At 47.1% G+C, this 14897-nt stretch overlaps 2 protein-coding genes and 1 pseudogene across 41 annotated transcripts in view; 1 reads left to right on the top strand and 2 right to left on the bottom strand.

Annotated features, from left to right (window-relative positions):
- FAM246C (family with sequence similarity 246 member C) overlaps positions 1-14897 on the bottom strand; it is a 61208-nt gene that overhangs the window by 18636 nt on the left and 27675 nt on the right. For 34 of the 39 annotated variants that reach the window (XR_012089569.1, XR_012089577.1, XR_012089576.1 and 31 more), the window contains one exon: positions 5720-5872. The exons of the other annotated variants lie outside the window; for them this stretch is intronic. The gene's annotated coding sequence lies outside the window, so the exon portion shown is untranslated. The remainder of the gene's footprint in view (positions 1-5719; positions 5873-14897) is intronic. 39 annotated transcript variants of the gene reach the window in all.
- LOC140709148 (dnaJ homolog subfamily C member 14-like) lies at positions 42-5044 on the bottom strand (annotated as a pseudogene).
- Positions 9130-13362, top strand: LOC140709147 (ral-GDS-related protein-like). Of its 2 annotated transcripts, XM_073007036.1 has the most exons (5): positions 9130-9794; positions 10603-10677; positions 11263-11286; positions 11637-11758; positions 12274-13362. In XM_073007036.1, the coding sequence occupies exons 1-5, from the start codon at positions 9771-9773 to the stop codon at positions 12311-12313; spliced, it is 285 nt and encodes a 94-aa protein (XP_072863137.1). In that variant the 5' UTR covers positions 9130-9770; the 3' UTR covers positions 12314-13362. The 2 variants fall into 2 exon arrangements, 1 of the variants encoding a protein (XP_072863137.1); XR_012089582.1 differs by lacking the exons at positions 10603-10677; positions 11263-11286 and having other exon boundaries at positions 11637-13362.

The raw sequence follows: 14897 nt of genomic DNA on the forward strand, positions 1-14897 counted from the left end.
CGAGGGAAAATTCCGTTTCCATTCTCTGAACTCTGAACTCATATCGCATAGGTAACCTCCTATCATTAGGGCTACATGCTTTCTTGCTCTGTCTTTTAAATATTGTATCAGGGTAAAGGAGAGGGCTCCCTCCTGAGATGGGTCAAGAAAGAAGATAGACTTGTGGCTTTAAAAGGGTGGGGAAAAGTCTCATCTGCCCTTAAAAGCAAATGGCAAGACAAAGGCATGGAGACCCCAGGGAAATACCCAGTTCCCACACCTAAAGGGATATACTGTCCAGCCCAGGTCCAGGCCCTAGGTTCTTTACTCTAGCTACCCCCTATTTCTTCGGTATTTTCACAAGACAAGATTCAGGCCCGGTGCCGTGGCTCATGCCTGTAATCCGGCACTTTGGGAGGCCAGGACGGGTGGATCACCTGAGCTCAGGAGTTCGAGACCAGCCTGGGCAACATGGTGAAACCCCGTCTCTACTAAAAATCCAAAAAAGAATTAGTTGAGCCAGGTGTGGTGGTGTGTGCCTGTAATCCCAGCTACTCAGGAGGCCGAGATGGGAGAATTGCTTGAACCCAGGAGACAGAGGTTGCAGTAAGCTAAGATCACACCACTGCACCCCAGCTGGGCAACACAGCGAGACTCTGTCTCAAAAAAAAAAAAAAAAAAAAAAAAAAAAAAAAATTCAGTTCCTAGGTGTTGGGGGAGGAGGGAGAAATCAAACTCCATCCTGCGCTGTACACAGTCCTTTCCACTCCCTGACATTGTTTCGAGGAAAGAGAAGGGGCCTTCAACGTTGCAAGTGCCTCCTCACTTTCTTCCGCTGCTTCGGTTTGGTTTCTCCCTTGGGTACTGTGCGGTTGGGCTTAGAGGCTGCAGTGGCTCCAGGGGCAGGCTGAGGAGCTGCAAAGAAGTTCCCACTGGGCGTCTGCCCTGGGAGTACTTGAAAGATCCGACTCAAGAAATCCTGAAGATCAGCAGGAGGGGCGTCCGGGGTGGCTCTCTGCTGCCCTCTGGTGCCTGGAATCCGAGAACCAAATGAGAGATGTGAGGGGACTCTGCGGGTCTGGGGAGATATCCACACGCTGGCCTCCAGCCCACTGTGTGTTGTCATACACCTTTCCATCCATCAGTGCAAAGCAGGTGATCTTGAGGCCCAACAAGCTTGACTCTGCCCAAAAGTCTCCTTCCTCAGCGGGACGCAGCCTATTACACGCAGCATAGTATCTGGCACTCTTAGGTTCCTGGTCCACCTCAAACCTCCTATGCTTTCCTTAGCATGGCCACACATCAAAGTATTCACTGCCTCCTTGAGGTCATCTTGCAGCTTGGACAGAAATTCATTTACTGACCGGCTCAGTTCATTCTCTGCCTTTCCTTTCATCTCATATTCCTTCCGCTTTTCAGCATTGCTGACGATGTCCCAAGCTGCACACAAAACCTTGAAGGCCTCCTCAGCCCGGGGATGATGATTTTTGTCGGGATGAACCATCACTGCCATCAGTGGTGGATGAACCACCACTGCCAGTCACTGCCAGGACTTCTTCAGTTCAGCGTCTGATGCTGTGGCCTCAACCCCTAGTACATGGGAAGGGTTTAGCTCATCCCCAGGAACCCCAGCCAAGGTCGAGTCTAGCCACTTCCTCTTCAGGCTGGCAGTAGCGCCCAGTAGCTACAGGTGCTTTCCCCTGCCTATTAGCATTCTGCTTGACCCAAGGCAACTCCAGCCAACCCCATTGAATTATTCTTTTTTTTTTTTTTTTGAGATGGAATCTGGCTCTGTTGCCCAGGCTGGAGTGCAGTGGTGCAATCTCGGCTCACTACAAGCTCCGCCTCCTGGATTCAGGCCATTCTCCTGCCTCGGCCTCTGGACTAGTTGGGACTACAGGCGCCCACCATCACGCCCAGCTAATTTTTTGTATTTTTAGTAGAGATGGGGTTTCACCGTGTTAGCCACGATGGTCTCGATCTCCTGACCTCATGATCCGCCTGCCTCGGCCTCCCAAAGTGCTGGGATTACAGGCGTGAGCCACCACACCCGACCCCCACTGAATTATTCTTACCAGCCACTGCCGTGACCTGCTCTCTCTCAGCAGAGTCAAGCAACGCTGCGAGGCTGGGGAATCCAGCCAAGAGAAGAGCCAGGTGACCTTATCCCTCCAGCCTAACTGGTCACCTAGTCCCACCAGAAACCACCATCCCAACAGTAGAAAGCCCAAACAGAGGGCCAGAGCCAGGAGCAGTAAAGCACCCAGCAGCTTAAGAAAACGGGTAAACAATCCTACTCCACAGTAAAACCCCTGGCTTAGAAACTGAAAAGTGACCAGGCGCGGTGGCTCAAGCCTGTAATCCCAGCACTTTGGGAGGCCAAGACAGGCGGATCACGAGGTCAGGAGATCGAGACCATCCTGGCTAACACGGTGAAACCCCATCTCTACTAAAAAATACAAAAACTAGCCGGGCTCGGTGGCGGGCGCCTGTAGTCCCAGCTACTCAGGAGGCTGAGGCAGGAGAATGGTGTGAATCCCGGAGGCGGAGCTTGCAGTGAGCTGAGATCCGGCCACTGCACTCCAGCCTGGGCGACAGAGCGAGACTCCGTCTCAAAAAAAAAAGAAAAAGAAAACGGGTAAACAATTCTACTCCACAATAAAACTCCTGGCTTAGAAACTGAAACATGACCTGGGCCCAGACCCCAGCCGCCCTGTCCAGACTCCCATCTAAACTTGAAAAAGGTCCGAATCACTGCTTTTCAGCTGCCTGCATGCATAGATGATGTGCCCACAAGTTTCTACATACTCTCCCACCAACACCAGCAGTTCAATCAGCCACCAAGAGCCTGCCTGTCCAAGTTGACATAGTTCCTCGGCTCCCCACAATCCCAGGGCTCTGCGCTTATCTGCCTGACTTCATTTCCGGCCCAGTCGATGTTGACCAGGGGACCTGGGATCCCGTCCACCCTCCCGAGTATCCGCCTTCGTTGGAAAGTGGTGCCTCTGTCTCCAGAATGGGGGTTTCTTTCCGCTGGACACACGTGAAAAATCACTGGGGAACCTAACAGATTCTTCATCATCATATTCTTCTTCCAACTCCTCATCTTCCCCCAAGGCTGGAGAAGCATAGTGGTGGCAAGAGTTGCTAGAAGAGCCATTTCCTCCCTCAGAGTAAGGCCCTTCTGGAATTCCGGGTGTTCCCTGGCAGCTGCAAGCAGATGGAATGGAAAGAAAAGAAGGGTTCCCATCCTCCTGGTACCCAGCCTCGTTTTCTTTTAAGAGTTCCTGGTCCACTTCTGACTCTTCTTCTGAAGATGTCTCACTCTGATCAGGGTCCTCTGCATCTCTAGGTGGTCCTGGACCCCTCAGGGGGCCATGGCTTGGGTCCAACCAATGAGCTGGGTTTGGGTGCTGTGTGTACTTAGGACCAGAGTGCTCTGTGAGGCAGCCGGTACCATTAGGAGCAGTCCCTGCTGAGCCTGTAAGTCCTGAGAATGAAGGTGTTTCAGGGTCCACGGAGGGTCCTAAAGTCCTGAGGGAGGCACCACCACTGTGGTGGGCTCCACACAACTCTCTTTCTCCGGGGTGCTTCTGGGCCATGACCCCAGGGCTTCCTGAGGGTCTCAGGTAACAGGCCTCATGGTGTGTTCTGATGCCCAAGAACGGCGGTAACTCCTCCCCATCGAGCCGCCAGGCCTGGGGCCAGCCAGCTCTGGATTTTTTTTTTTTTTTTTGAGACGGAGTCTTGCTCTGTTGCCCAGGCTGGAGTGCAGTGGCACGCTCTCGGCTCACTGCAACCTCCGCTTCCCGGGTTCACGCCATTCTCCTGCCTCAGCCTCCTGAGTAGCTAGGACTACAGGCACCCGCCACTATGCCCAGCTAATTTTTTGTATTCTTTAGTAGAGACAGGGTTTCACTGTGTTAGCCAGGATGGTCTGGATCTCCTGACCTTATGATCCACCCACCTCGGCCTCCCAAAGTGCTGGGATTACAGGCGTTGAGCCACCGTGCCCGGCCAGCTCTTGATTTTTATACTGAGTTCAAGAGCCCTATTACCAAACCTTTCTGACAGGGGGTAAGCAGCACACCATACTGTACTACAGAAATAAAACTTTATAGGTTTGTAAACTATCACGTACTTCTTTTTATTTTTATTTTTAGATGGAGTCTGGCTGTCATCTAGCCTGGAGTGCAGTGGTGCAATCTCTGCTCACTGCAATCTCCGCCTCCCCGGTTCATGCGATTCTTCTGCCTCGGCCTCCAAGTAGCTGGGATTACAGGCATGTGCCACCACGCCTGGCTAATTTTTGTATTTTTAGTAGAGACAGGGTTTCACCATATTGGCCGGGTTGGTCTCGAACTCCTGACCTTGTGATCTGCCTGCCTCGGCCTCCCAAAGTGCTGGGATTATAGGCATGAGCCACCGTGGCTGGCCAAATCACGTACTTCTTTTTAAAATAATAAAATCATACATGTAATCAAAGACTTTATGGAAGCCTGCTATGTGTCCACACATTCCGGATTCAGATGATGGGGCCTAGCACATAAGCTATCTTGGGAAAATCCTATAATGCCACAGGAAGTGTCATCTTGCAATTTCTAGAAAGAAATATCATTGAGAGTCAAATAATCTTCATTGCTCTAAAGTGATTCCATGATGAGGCCAGTATCTAAAAGAATTTATTCTGGGCCAGGCACGGTGACTCACGCTTGTAATCCCAGCACTTTGGGAGGCCGAGGCGGGTGGATCATGAGGTCAGGAGATTGAGACCATCCTGGCTAACACGGTGAAACTCCGTCTCTACTAAAAATACAAAAATTAGCCGGGCGTGGTGGCGGGTGCCTGTAGTCCCAGCTACTCAGGAGGCTGAGGCAGGAGAATGGCATAAACCTGGGAGGCGGAGCTTGCAGTGAGCCGAGATCGCGCCACTGCACTGCAGCCTGGGAAACAGAGCGAGACTACGTCTTAAAAAGAAAAAAATAATAATAATTTATTCTGAAATTTATGTTTTTTTACCATATAATTCTATACTAGTCAAATTTTAGTCACCATTGAAAGGAGGTATTTTCTAAATCATGCATAATATATTAATAAAAAACTAGAGACTTTACAGTTTGAGCAAGGGTTAAGCTGTGTAAATGATCGTATTTGAGAAAGACCATTTGCAATATTTATATTTTATAAAGACAATTTTAAAAATATGAGCTTTAAAAAATATAGATAATAAATTGGTTGTAAATTTATTATTCTAAAAAGTAGTGAAGAAATGTTTTCACTTCCCCTAGAAATGAAGGGAACACAGAGGAGTTAAAGATCTGTGGGGGAAACAAAGAGAAACTACTTTTTAACAAAAGAACCCGAAAGTTTTCTCTCTTTGGCATGAGTTAGCCAATCGATTTACACTGTCTTCTATCTGGAACCGTGCCCTCTCTCAGATAATCATACTGAATTCATTGCTACAAATTAAAGAGTTTATAAATAACTAATCTCTAAAGTCTCTTCCAGTTCTAAATGTCAGTGACTCCATATGGAACATATTTCTGTTATTCAATTATGAAAGTTCTGATACAGTACCATTAGGTTAAGAAGAGGCAGAAAATTCTGGGCACAGTGGCTCATGCCTGTAATCTTAGCATTTTGGGAGGCCGAGGTGAATCACTTGAGCCCAGGAGTTCAACACCAGCCTGGGGAACATTAGGGAGACTCCGTCTCTACAAAAAATTTAAAAACTAATTACCTGGGCAAAGTGGCACATGCCTGTAGTTCCAGCTACTGGGAAGGTTGAAATGAGAGGATCAGTTGAGCCCAGGAGGTCAAAGCTTCACTGAGCTGCGATCACACCACTGTACTCCAGCCTGGGCAACAGAGTGAGACCCTGTCCCCACCACCCCTGAAAAAAAGAGGCAGAAAAAGGGATCAATATTTTCAATGAATTAAACAGAATTCAACTCTGGTAATTTAGGGCTGTCACTTTATGAAATCTAGAATATATAAAAATAGAAGGAGATACTGCACTAATTTCATTAATTTCAAGGACTGTTCATATTCTTCTTTTTTTTTTTTAGGTGGAGTTTCACTCTTGTTGCCCAGGCTGGAGTACAGTGGCGCAATCTCAGCTCCCTGCCACCTCCACCTCCCGGGTTCAAGCGATTCTCCTGCCTCAGCCTCCCAAGTATCTGGGATTCCAGGCGCACACCACCACACCCAGCTTATTTTGTATTTTTAGTAGAGATGGGGTTTCAGTGTGTTGGCCAGACTGGTCTCGAACTCCTGACCTCAGGTGACCCGCCCACCTCAGCCTCCCAAAGTGCTGGGATTACAGGCGTGAGCTACCACGCCTGGCCTGTTCATATTCTTTAAGACTTGTTTCTGTTCACAAAAACTGGCCATCAACTATGATGTCAAAAAGTCACACAATGAAAGTCATACCACTTTCCTGCCGATTTGTCCCTCCTCTGTTAGCCAGTAAATAAACTCAACACATTCTTATATTTTCAATCTACTTTTATATCCTGCTAATAAAAGTAAAGTTGTCTTTGAACTAATCTTTCTTCCTCTGTAAGTTAAATATTCTTTCATTTGATAATAATTACATCGAAAACCATGCTGCATTGTCATGTCAACGTGGATTACTCATCACACTTCTCTGGTTACAATTTGCCTTTGGGTAGGGACAAAGTTAAATATACACAAGGGCGCCAAATCACAAACTTTGCACTTACAATAATTAAGACAGTGCAGCACTGGCACAAGAATCAACTAGTGAAACAGATTCCATAAAGAAGCTGCGTATTTATAGACACTTGATTTATAAACAAAGCAGCAATGCAGAAAACAAGAGTCTTCCAGAAAATGGTGCTAGGCCAAGTGTATACACAAAGGGGGCAAAAATAAATGCTGAGACCTGTTTCACACCATATCAAACATAAAGTCCAAGGTTTTATAACTATGATTTTAAATCCGAAATTGTAAAACAAAGACTTGATCGATGTGACGACATACAAATTAAAATCTTAAAAATAAAAATGCTTGTAATTAAAAAAATATGAAAATGTTTTGCATGACCAAAAAACCATCATCAACAGAATTTAAAAACACAAAAAACTGTGAAAGTATATTTGCAATATCTCACAGATAAATGGTTAGGGTTCCTAGTACATACAAAATGCTTTAAAATTGAAGGGAAAAAGGCCAAAAAAGGACAGAAAAATGAGCAAAATGAATGAATCACACAATCAATTTACACACACACACACACACACACAGACACAGAAAATGATGATCAACCTAATGCATCATGAGAGAAATGCAAATTAAGCAGCACTTGTCACTTAACAGAGTGGTAAACACGCTCTTTTGGGAAGAATATGGGGAAACAGGCATTCTCCTTAGTAGCTGATGGGATGCACCTTGACAGCCTTATGAAAGGAATCATGCAATATCTAACAAAGCTACACATGTATTTACCTTCTGCCCAGCAACTTCACTTCTGGGAATTTAACGTGAAGATACACCTCCAATAATACAAAAATACATATGCACAAGGCTAATGATTCATTGCAGCATTGTTTTCCATTGCACAATACTGGTACGCCTTAAATGCCTATATACACAGGAAAGCATACGCAGTACACTTTAGTGAATACAATGAGGTAGTAAACAGCAATAAAAAATAAGAAAGACTGCTACAAATTGGTGTGGAGAGAGATTTCGAGAGTACAATAAGTGAAAAGATTGACAGAATGCAAAAGAATATATTTTGCCACCTTTTGTGTAAAAAAGGGTAAGTAAAAAATATATGTGCATTTGCTCATTTATGCAAAAGGAAACATGAGAAGAATAAATAAAAGCTAAATTGCCTGTTAACCTCTGGGGTGGGTGGGAACCGCATGAGAGGGAACAGGGGAGGGGAGGGGTGTTTTCAGAATATATCTTCTTATATAGTTCTGACTCGTGGAGCCATGTTAGTGTTTCCTATGCCGAAAATAAGCAAATAAATAAAATTTAAATAAAGATAGGAGAAGCCTAAAATGGAATAGGATAGGAACAAACAAACTGTATTTCAAATGAACAGCATAACCCGAGTATTTTTTCAACACAGTAGTATTTTGACCATAAATCCTCAAACTCTCAAGACAAAGATAAAAAAAGTGTATGCAAATATTGAACTTCAGTCGACACATTTGTTTTTCACAGTGGTATGTGTAATTCTAAAACTATTAAAGGGTGGAGAAAATAAGTAAATATGGGTGGTGGAAACCAGGTGTTTCAGTGTTGGACAAATGGATTACAATTATAGGATGTGGAAAGGCTGTTAGGAACCTTTTAAGTCAATGGAATTGGAAGTATCAGTGTGAACTCATATATTTTAATGTAGAGAGAAACAGGTACAGAAATTGATATAGGGGTGTGTGTGTGTGTGTGTATCTGTGTGAGTGTGTGTCCTCCTTGATGAAATGGCTGATTCTAGGGCTGGGGCTGGAAAGGTACAAAACTTACTATGCCAGAAATGAAGGAAATGCTCAAAGAGTAATAGGAACACGTCAAAAGGACACAGGAACCAAGCTGACCGGCCTCCCAGTGGCCAAATCAGGGATGATCTGGGCATAAAACGAAATGATCCTAACAATTTATACCACACCGAGTAAGAATCTATGAATTCACAATAACATAAATGAACACATAAACCAGGGAAAGTAAAAACTCTTCCTCGCAGGAAAATGCCAACTAATACACATAGAAGGAATCTTGGAACAGACATATGTGTTTGCCGGGACTCCCTGTTCTGCCCTTTGCAGACACCCGAAAATGGTCATGTCACAGGATTCTCACCAGTGAGCAGTGACACATGCTCATGACAAGTATCTGGGGGGTTCATGCATTCCTAGGGGATCCTCCCTGACCAGATCTCAGAATCCTCCATGCAAATGAGAAGGCAACTTGTCACCCCACCCAGGATTCTGGAAAACCCAACCATGTCCGTCAGAGAATGACGCCTCAGGAGGCCACTTCCTGCGTGGAGGAAGAGAGTTGTGTGCACGGAACTCCCCTGGGGGATCGTTGGCGAGGCAAAACCTGTGGCATGGCTCAAACCCAGTTTGTGCGGCACAGACTCCAGTGGGGCTCGGATAGGCAGGTGCCACCTAACCAGGTCTCCTAAACCGCCCTGTCCCTTTCCCATCACGACTGTGCCTGGCTGGAGACCTAGACACTCAAGAGATTCCAGAGAACATGACCATGATAGGTGGTGGTGCTGGGATATGGGGTGAAGGCAGGGGGACAGAGCTTCCAGGATGGGGAGGAGGTGCCTTTTCTTTTGGGTCTTTGAGGAGTCATTCCCCTCATCTGGAAAATGAAGAGATGCTGAGCCTGTAGTGCAGCCCTCACAGGATGGAAATGAGATTCAAGAAAAGAAAATAATTTGCGGGTGCTCATGCCTAGTTCTTTCTCAAACGGATGAGGGTGAGAACAATGGCAACAGCTACAGGAAAGAGTACTCAGGTGGCCTTGTGAGGTAGCTGTGGTTTTCACTGCCATTTACAGAAGAGGAAACAGTCTCAGGCAGGCCCAGCTGCATGACTGGGTGACACACACAGGGAGTGTGGAGCTGGGCCAGTGGTATCAGCACCGTGCCAGGTGACTCACGCCAGTCCCTGGGGATCCAAGTGCGGGGTGGCTGGGGCGTAACTGGGGGAAGGGAGGAGAGCCTCACTGTCCCTGTCCCTGACACCTGGCAGGCGGGGAGCTTTAAGGTGGCCACCAAGGAGAGGAACCCCCAGAGAGCCCAGATGAGGCTGCAGAGGCAGAAGAAGGTGAGTGAGGGGGCCGGGCGCGGTGGCTCAACCCTGTAATCCCAGCACTTTGGGAGGCCAAGACGGGTGGATCACGAGGTCAGGAGATCGAGACCATCTTGGCTAATACGGTGAAACCCCGTCTCTACTAAAAAAATACAAAAAACTAGCCGGGCGAGGTGGCGGGCGCCTGTAGTCCCAGTTACTCGGGAGGCTGAGGCAGGAGAATGGCGTAAACCCGGGAGGCGGAGCTTGTAGTGAGCTGAGATCCGGCCACTGCACTCCAGCCTGGGCGACAGAGCAAGACTCCGTCTCAAAACAAAAAAAAAAAAAAAAAAAAAAAAGAAGGTGAGTGAGGCTTTGGCGTGGAGAGGCCGCAGGGGATCTGAGGACAGGGCTCCCTTCCCCGCCAGCTGGAGGCCTCCATGTCAAGACCACAGGAACTTCCTCCCCAGCCCTGTCCTCCTGTGGACATTGGGTCTGGAAAACCTCCATTTGAGAGACCAGAGCAAGGGTCTGGGAAAGCTGGACTCAGAGTGGATGTGGGGAAGGGTAAGGCTGGGACCACATGTCCTTGTGAATTGTTAAAATCCCACCATAGAGGTAACTAGGAGTGCTTGCTAGACTTGGAGGTCAGCTGGGATAGAGGAGGCAGAGAATTGGGAAAGGCAGCTGAGTATTTTTGACTACTCCAACCGGGAGACCTGGAGAAGGGGTTCTGGGAGACAGGGGCTGCTGGGACTTCATGAGACAGAACCTTGGGCAGGCAACTGAGGGCCAATACTCATCACCACTACATGTACCAACTCCTCACCCATCCTTGGCACAGGGCGTGGTCCCCTTCCTGGGGGATTTTCTGACTGTGTTACACAGATTGGATTCGGCCATCCCGGACGATCTGGATGTGAGTGAGCCTGGGGCAGGCTGGTTGGAAACCAGGATCCTGAGGCTTGGGAGGAGAGGGTCGTGGACCGAGCCCTTAGGTCTCAGACCTTAGCAAACCACTGAGAGCCTCACAGCTGCTCCTGTAGGTGGGGGTGTCAGGCCCATCTCATCACCTTTCGGTGATGGAGGCTCCATGGCACCCACCAGTCCCTATTCCCGAGTGGTGAAGCTGCAGAGCTGCCTGACTGCAACGCTGCTGAGGTGTGGGCTGAGCTGGACTTAGCCTTTCCCTAGAGTAGTCCCGTCACAGGCCAGTGAAATTGAGCCTCCCCAAGGGCAGGCAGTTCCAGGGTCACTGAGCACTTTCTTTCTATGAGAGATCTCAGTTTCCCTGTCTGTTATCACAGAGGGTTGGGGCAGAAAGTCCCTGAGCCTCAGTTCCTATGCCCCTGCTCTAGAGCCCGGAGCCTGGGGCAGATCCAAGTCCTGTCATGTGCACATCCCCTGACCCTGGTGGCCCTGGCAGCATTGCAGCATGGGAAGGGGTGGGGTGGGGCTAGTTGTGGGCCAGGGACCTTTCTGATGGACTCTGTCTGCCTTCCAGGGCAACACCAACAAGAGGAGGAATGTGAGCAGCTGGGGCACTCACGCTGGATGAGGGTGGGGATGTGGATGTCACAGTCCACCGTGGACACGACACTCCCTGGCTCCATCCTCTACATCTTAGGTTTACTGGGAGAGTCTGACACATACAGGAGGAGGAGACCTAGCCCAGTGGAAAAAGCGGGAAATGGAATGGAATCAAAGACCAGTTCCTGCAGGAGGGGCTTTTTACATCCAACTCTGAGAACAGGCTGGGGGCTGCATGGGGCCCCCTCAGAAAACTGCCCCAGGGATCAGCCTCTTTTCCCTGCCTACCAAAAGTGCTCTCAGCATCTTCCACCCAGGCCCTGTCAGCAACCTCTCCTCTGTCTCTAGGAGGTCCGAGTTCTGCAGGAAATGCAGCTGCTCCAAGTGGCTGCCACGAATTACAGGCTTCGGCCTCTTGAGAAATTTGTCACCTATTTCCCAAGAATGGAGCAGCTCAGTGACAAGGAGAGGTGAGGGCCTGGGAGATGGGCAGAGGGTGGGAGAAAGCTCTCCTTTTTTTTTTTTTTTTTTTTTAATGTGGTCTGGCTCTGTCGCCCAGGCTGCACTGCAGTGTCACCATCTCTGCTCACTGCAACGTCTGCCTTGTGGGCTCAAGCCCTTCCTCAGCCTCTCAAGCAGCTGGGACTACTGCGGTACACCATGTCCTGTTGTTCTGCTGTTGTTGTTCTGGTACAGATGGGGTTCCACGATGTTGTCCAGGCTGGTCTCAAAGTCCTGGCCTCAAGCAATCCACCCCACACAGCCTCCCAAAGTACTGACATTACAGGTGTCAGCCACCCGACCTGGCCTAGAAGAGGCTCTCCTGTGGACAGCAGCAGAGAGCCTATGGCCATGACTTCATGGCCAGCATCAAGCCCTGTTGCATGGGGACCGCTGGGGACCCAGGATTCCAGCTGGGCAGGCACTGAGAGGGGACCTGATGTGCGGCTCATGGTGGCTTCACAGCTGCCTCACTGTCCTGCAGCTACAAGCTGTCCTGCCAGCTGGAGCCCGAATCACAGTAGGCCAGTAACATCTTGCAGTGGCTGGGACCCCACCGGGATGCTGGTCAGAACACCGGCTCTGCACCATCCTTCACCTAGACCGTGACACCAGGGAACCACATCTAGATGGCTGGCAGCTCAGCTGCATCTGGCCCCTGCTCTTCAACATCAGCTGCTCCTGCTGGCCAGGATCAGGCCATGGGTCTTTTGCCAGGCAGGCAGGAGACCATTTTATGTTTATTTTCTTCAGTGTGTAAGTAAGGGTTTTTTTCTTAACTTTCATTAAAATAACATTTTAAAACACTATTCAAAATGTTCTACAGTTGTTGGAATGAGAAAAGTAACCGCAGTGCAGTAACCGTATACCAGTCTTCAGGATTCATAGTCCAGCATGTCAAATTGAGGCTATGGCTGAACAAGTCATGGAACAGTGTTCACGTTATGCATGCTAATCACTCAACATTTTCCTTCTTTGTTCAAATTAATTATTGTTAACTCTGTTTAAGGAAAACAAACAAAACAAAAAAAAACCCTTAAAAATCATAGCATGCTACCCAATCTACCACACTTATTCTACTGACCAGCTACTCTCAAACTTAAATTCTTGCCAAATTCAAGTTCCACTGGGGTACTCTACTTTCTTAAGGTTTAAATATTTAATGAATCTCTTAAATATTTACTGAAGGGCTGGAGATGGGAGGTATTGGTAAACAATTGGTAGGGCTGGCCTTCTCCAGAAGTCCTGGGCAGAAGGGAGCTGGCCATCAGTTTCCACGAAATAAAGGTAAACTTTTTCCACTATGGATCTTCCCAGACTTTCTGACACCTCTCCCCTAAGCAAACATCAGGGAAGGAGAAAATCGCTTGAACCCAGTATCTAAAGGATGTTCCACAGCTTAATTTGAGCACACCCCCATTGTGGTATACCAGACAAAAACAAGCCAAAGAAGTCAACATTTCGGGGTCTGAAACATGTAATACCCCCAAATCAACACGAAATAAACACCTAAACCCAATCCTGGAGCTGCAAAGCTCCTGTAAGAAAAGTGGGAGTCTGTATCTCAGCAAAACTTGTATCTCTGCAGGCAGTTTGCAAAAAAGAAAGAAAACAAAAGCAAAAATTATCAATAGCAAGAAACCCTTTGGTTTCTTACCAAACCTGATTTGGTAATACTTTGCCATATTTTTGATCTTTTTGGATGGGACACAAAAATCACTGCTAACAATTGTGAATGAAAACACATGGGACTATAGAGATTCCACATGGGGAAGAGAAACAATGAACCACAGAAGAAGGCATCCAAAGGGGTTGTTATCTAACATGCATGAGAAACTAACACTACTCTAACTGGGAAAATGAACAAAACCTAATACCCAACCTAAAACTGGGCAAAGAACCTGAACAAGCACATCTGAAAAGAAAACACGAAATTAACTGACAAGTCAAAGAGAAGTTACTCAACTTCACTAATCCTCACACATATGTCTAAATGCAAACCACTCAGATACCTCTCACTCTAATTAGAATGAAACTTAGCAAAAAGAACAAAAACAGATACGTTTACAGGCAGTGGTCAACCTAGAAACGCAGAAAAAGGCACTTTTATACACTATTGGTGGGAATGTGCATCAATTACTATACACACAAAGTGAAACAGTTGAAGGTGTCTTAAATGTTTTACAAATACCCGTTCACTTAGCAATCCCACCACTGGTTATACACAGAAAGCACATGGAATTTGTTATGTTGAAGAGATACCGGCCTTCCTATGGCGACTGAAGCACTATGCACAATAGCGAAGGCATCCAATCAACCTACCTGTTTATGCACAGAAAAAGGGATAAAGAAACTGCAGTACACAATGGAATCCTCTTCGGCCACAGAAATTCATGAAACCATGTCATCTGCAGCAACGTGCAGAAATTGGAGGACATGACCTTCAACGAAATGAGCCAGGAAGAGAAATGCAAACACAGCATGATTCCATGCATGTGAGAATGACATCAACTTTCTCTCTAAATGATTTTATCTCCTAGACATAGAAAGTTCCACAGTGGTGAAGAGAGGCTGGTGGTGGGGGAGCAAGGGCAGGAACTGGGAAATGGATACAATGTTACACACAGATGACAGGAATAAATTCAGCTGTTCTACTCCCCAGCAGGGTGTCTAGACTTAACAGTATCCCACCATATTTTCCAAAAAAGCCTGAAAAGAAGGACTCTGAATATTGCAACCACAGAGAACTAATAAAGAATAACTACACAAGGTAACAGAGACAGTCAATGCCTTCCTTTGATCATTACACAAGGTATATATGCATAGATTAAAATGTCCCACTCTACTCTTTAATTCTATACTTTTACTACAGGACAAATTGTTTTTAAGGACATAGAAAGAAACGATGCTGAAGTTCATGTGAGACCAGGAAATGCCCTGCATTTCCAAAGCAATTCTGAGAAATCCAAACTACACTGGATGCATCACACTCTCTGATTTTAAATTTCACTAAAACTCTAGGAACCTGCTTCCGAATGGATGAGTGGAAAAGAAGAGAGAACCTGAAGTAAACCCACACACCTCATACCACCTGATTGTGGATGAAAC

Source organism: Chlorocebus sabaeus, chromosome 19 (genome assembly GCF_047675955.1).
Source record: "Chlorocebus sabaeus isolate Y175 chromosome 19, mChlSab1.0.hap1, whole genome shotgun sequence".
NCBI lineage: Eukaryota > Metazoa > Chordata > Mammalia > Primates > Cercopithecidae > Chlorocebus > Chlorocebus sabaeus.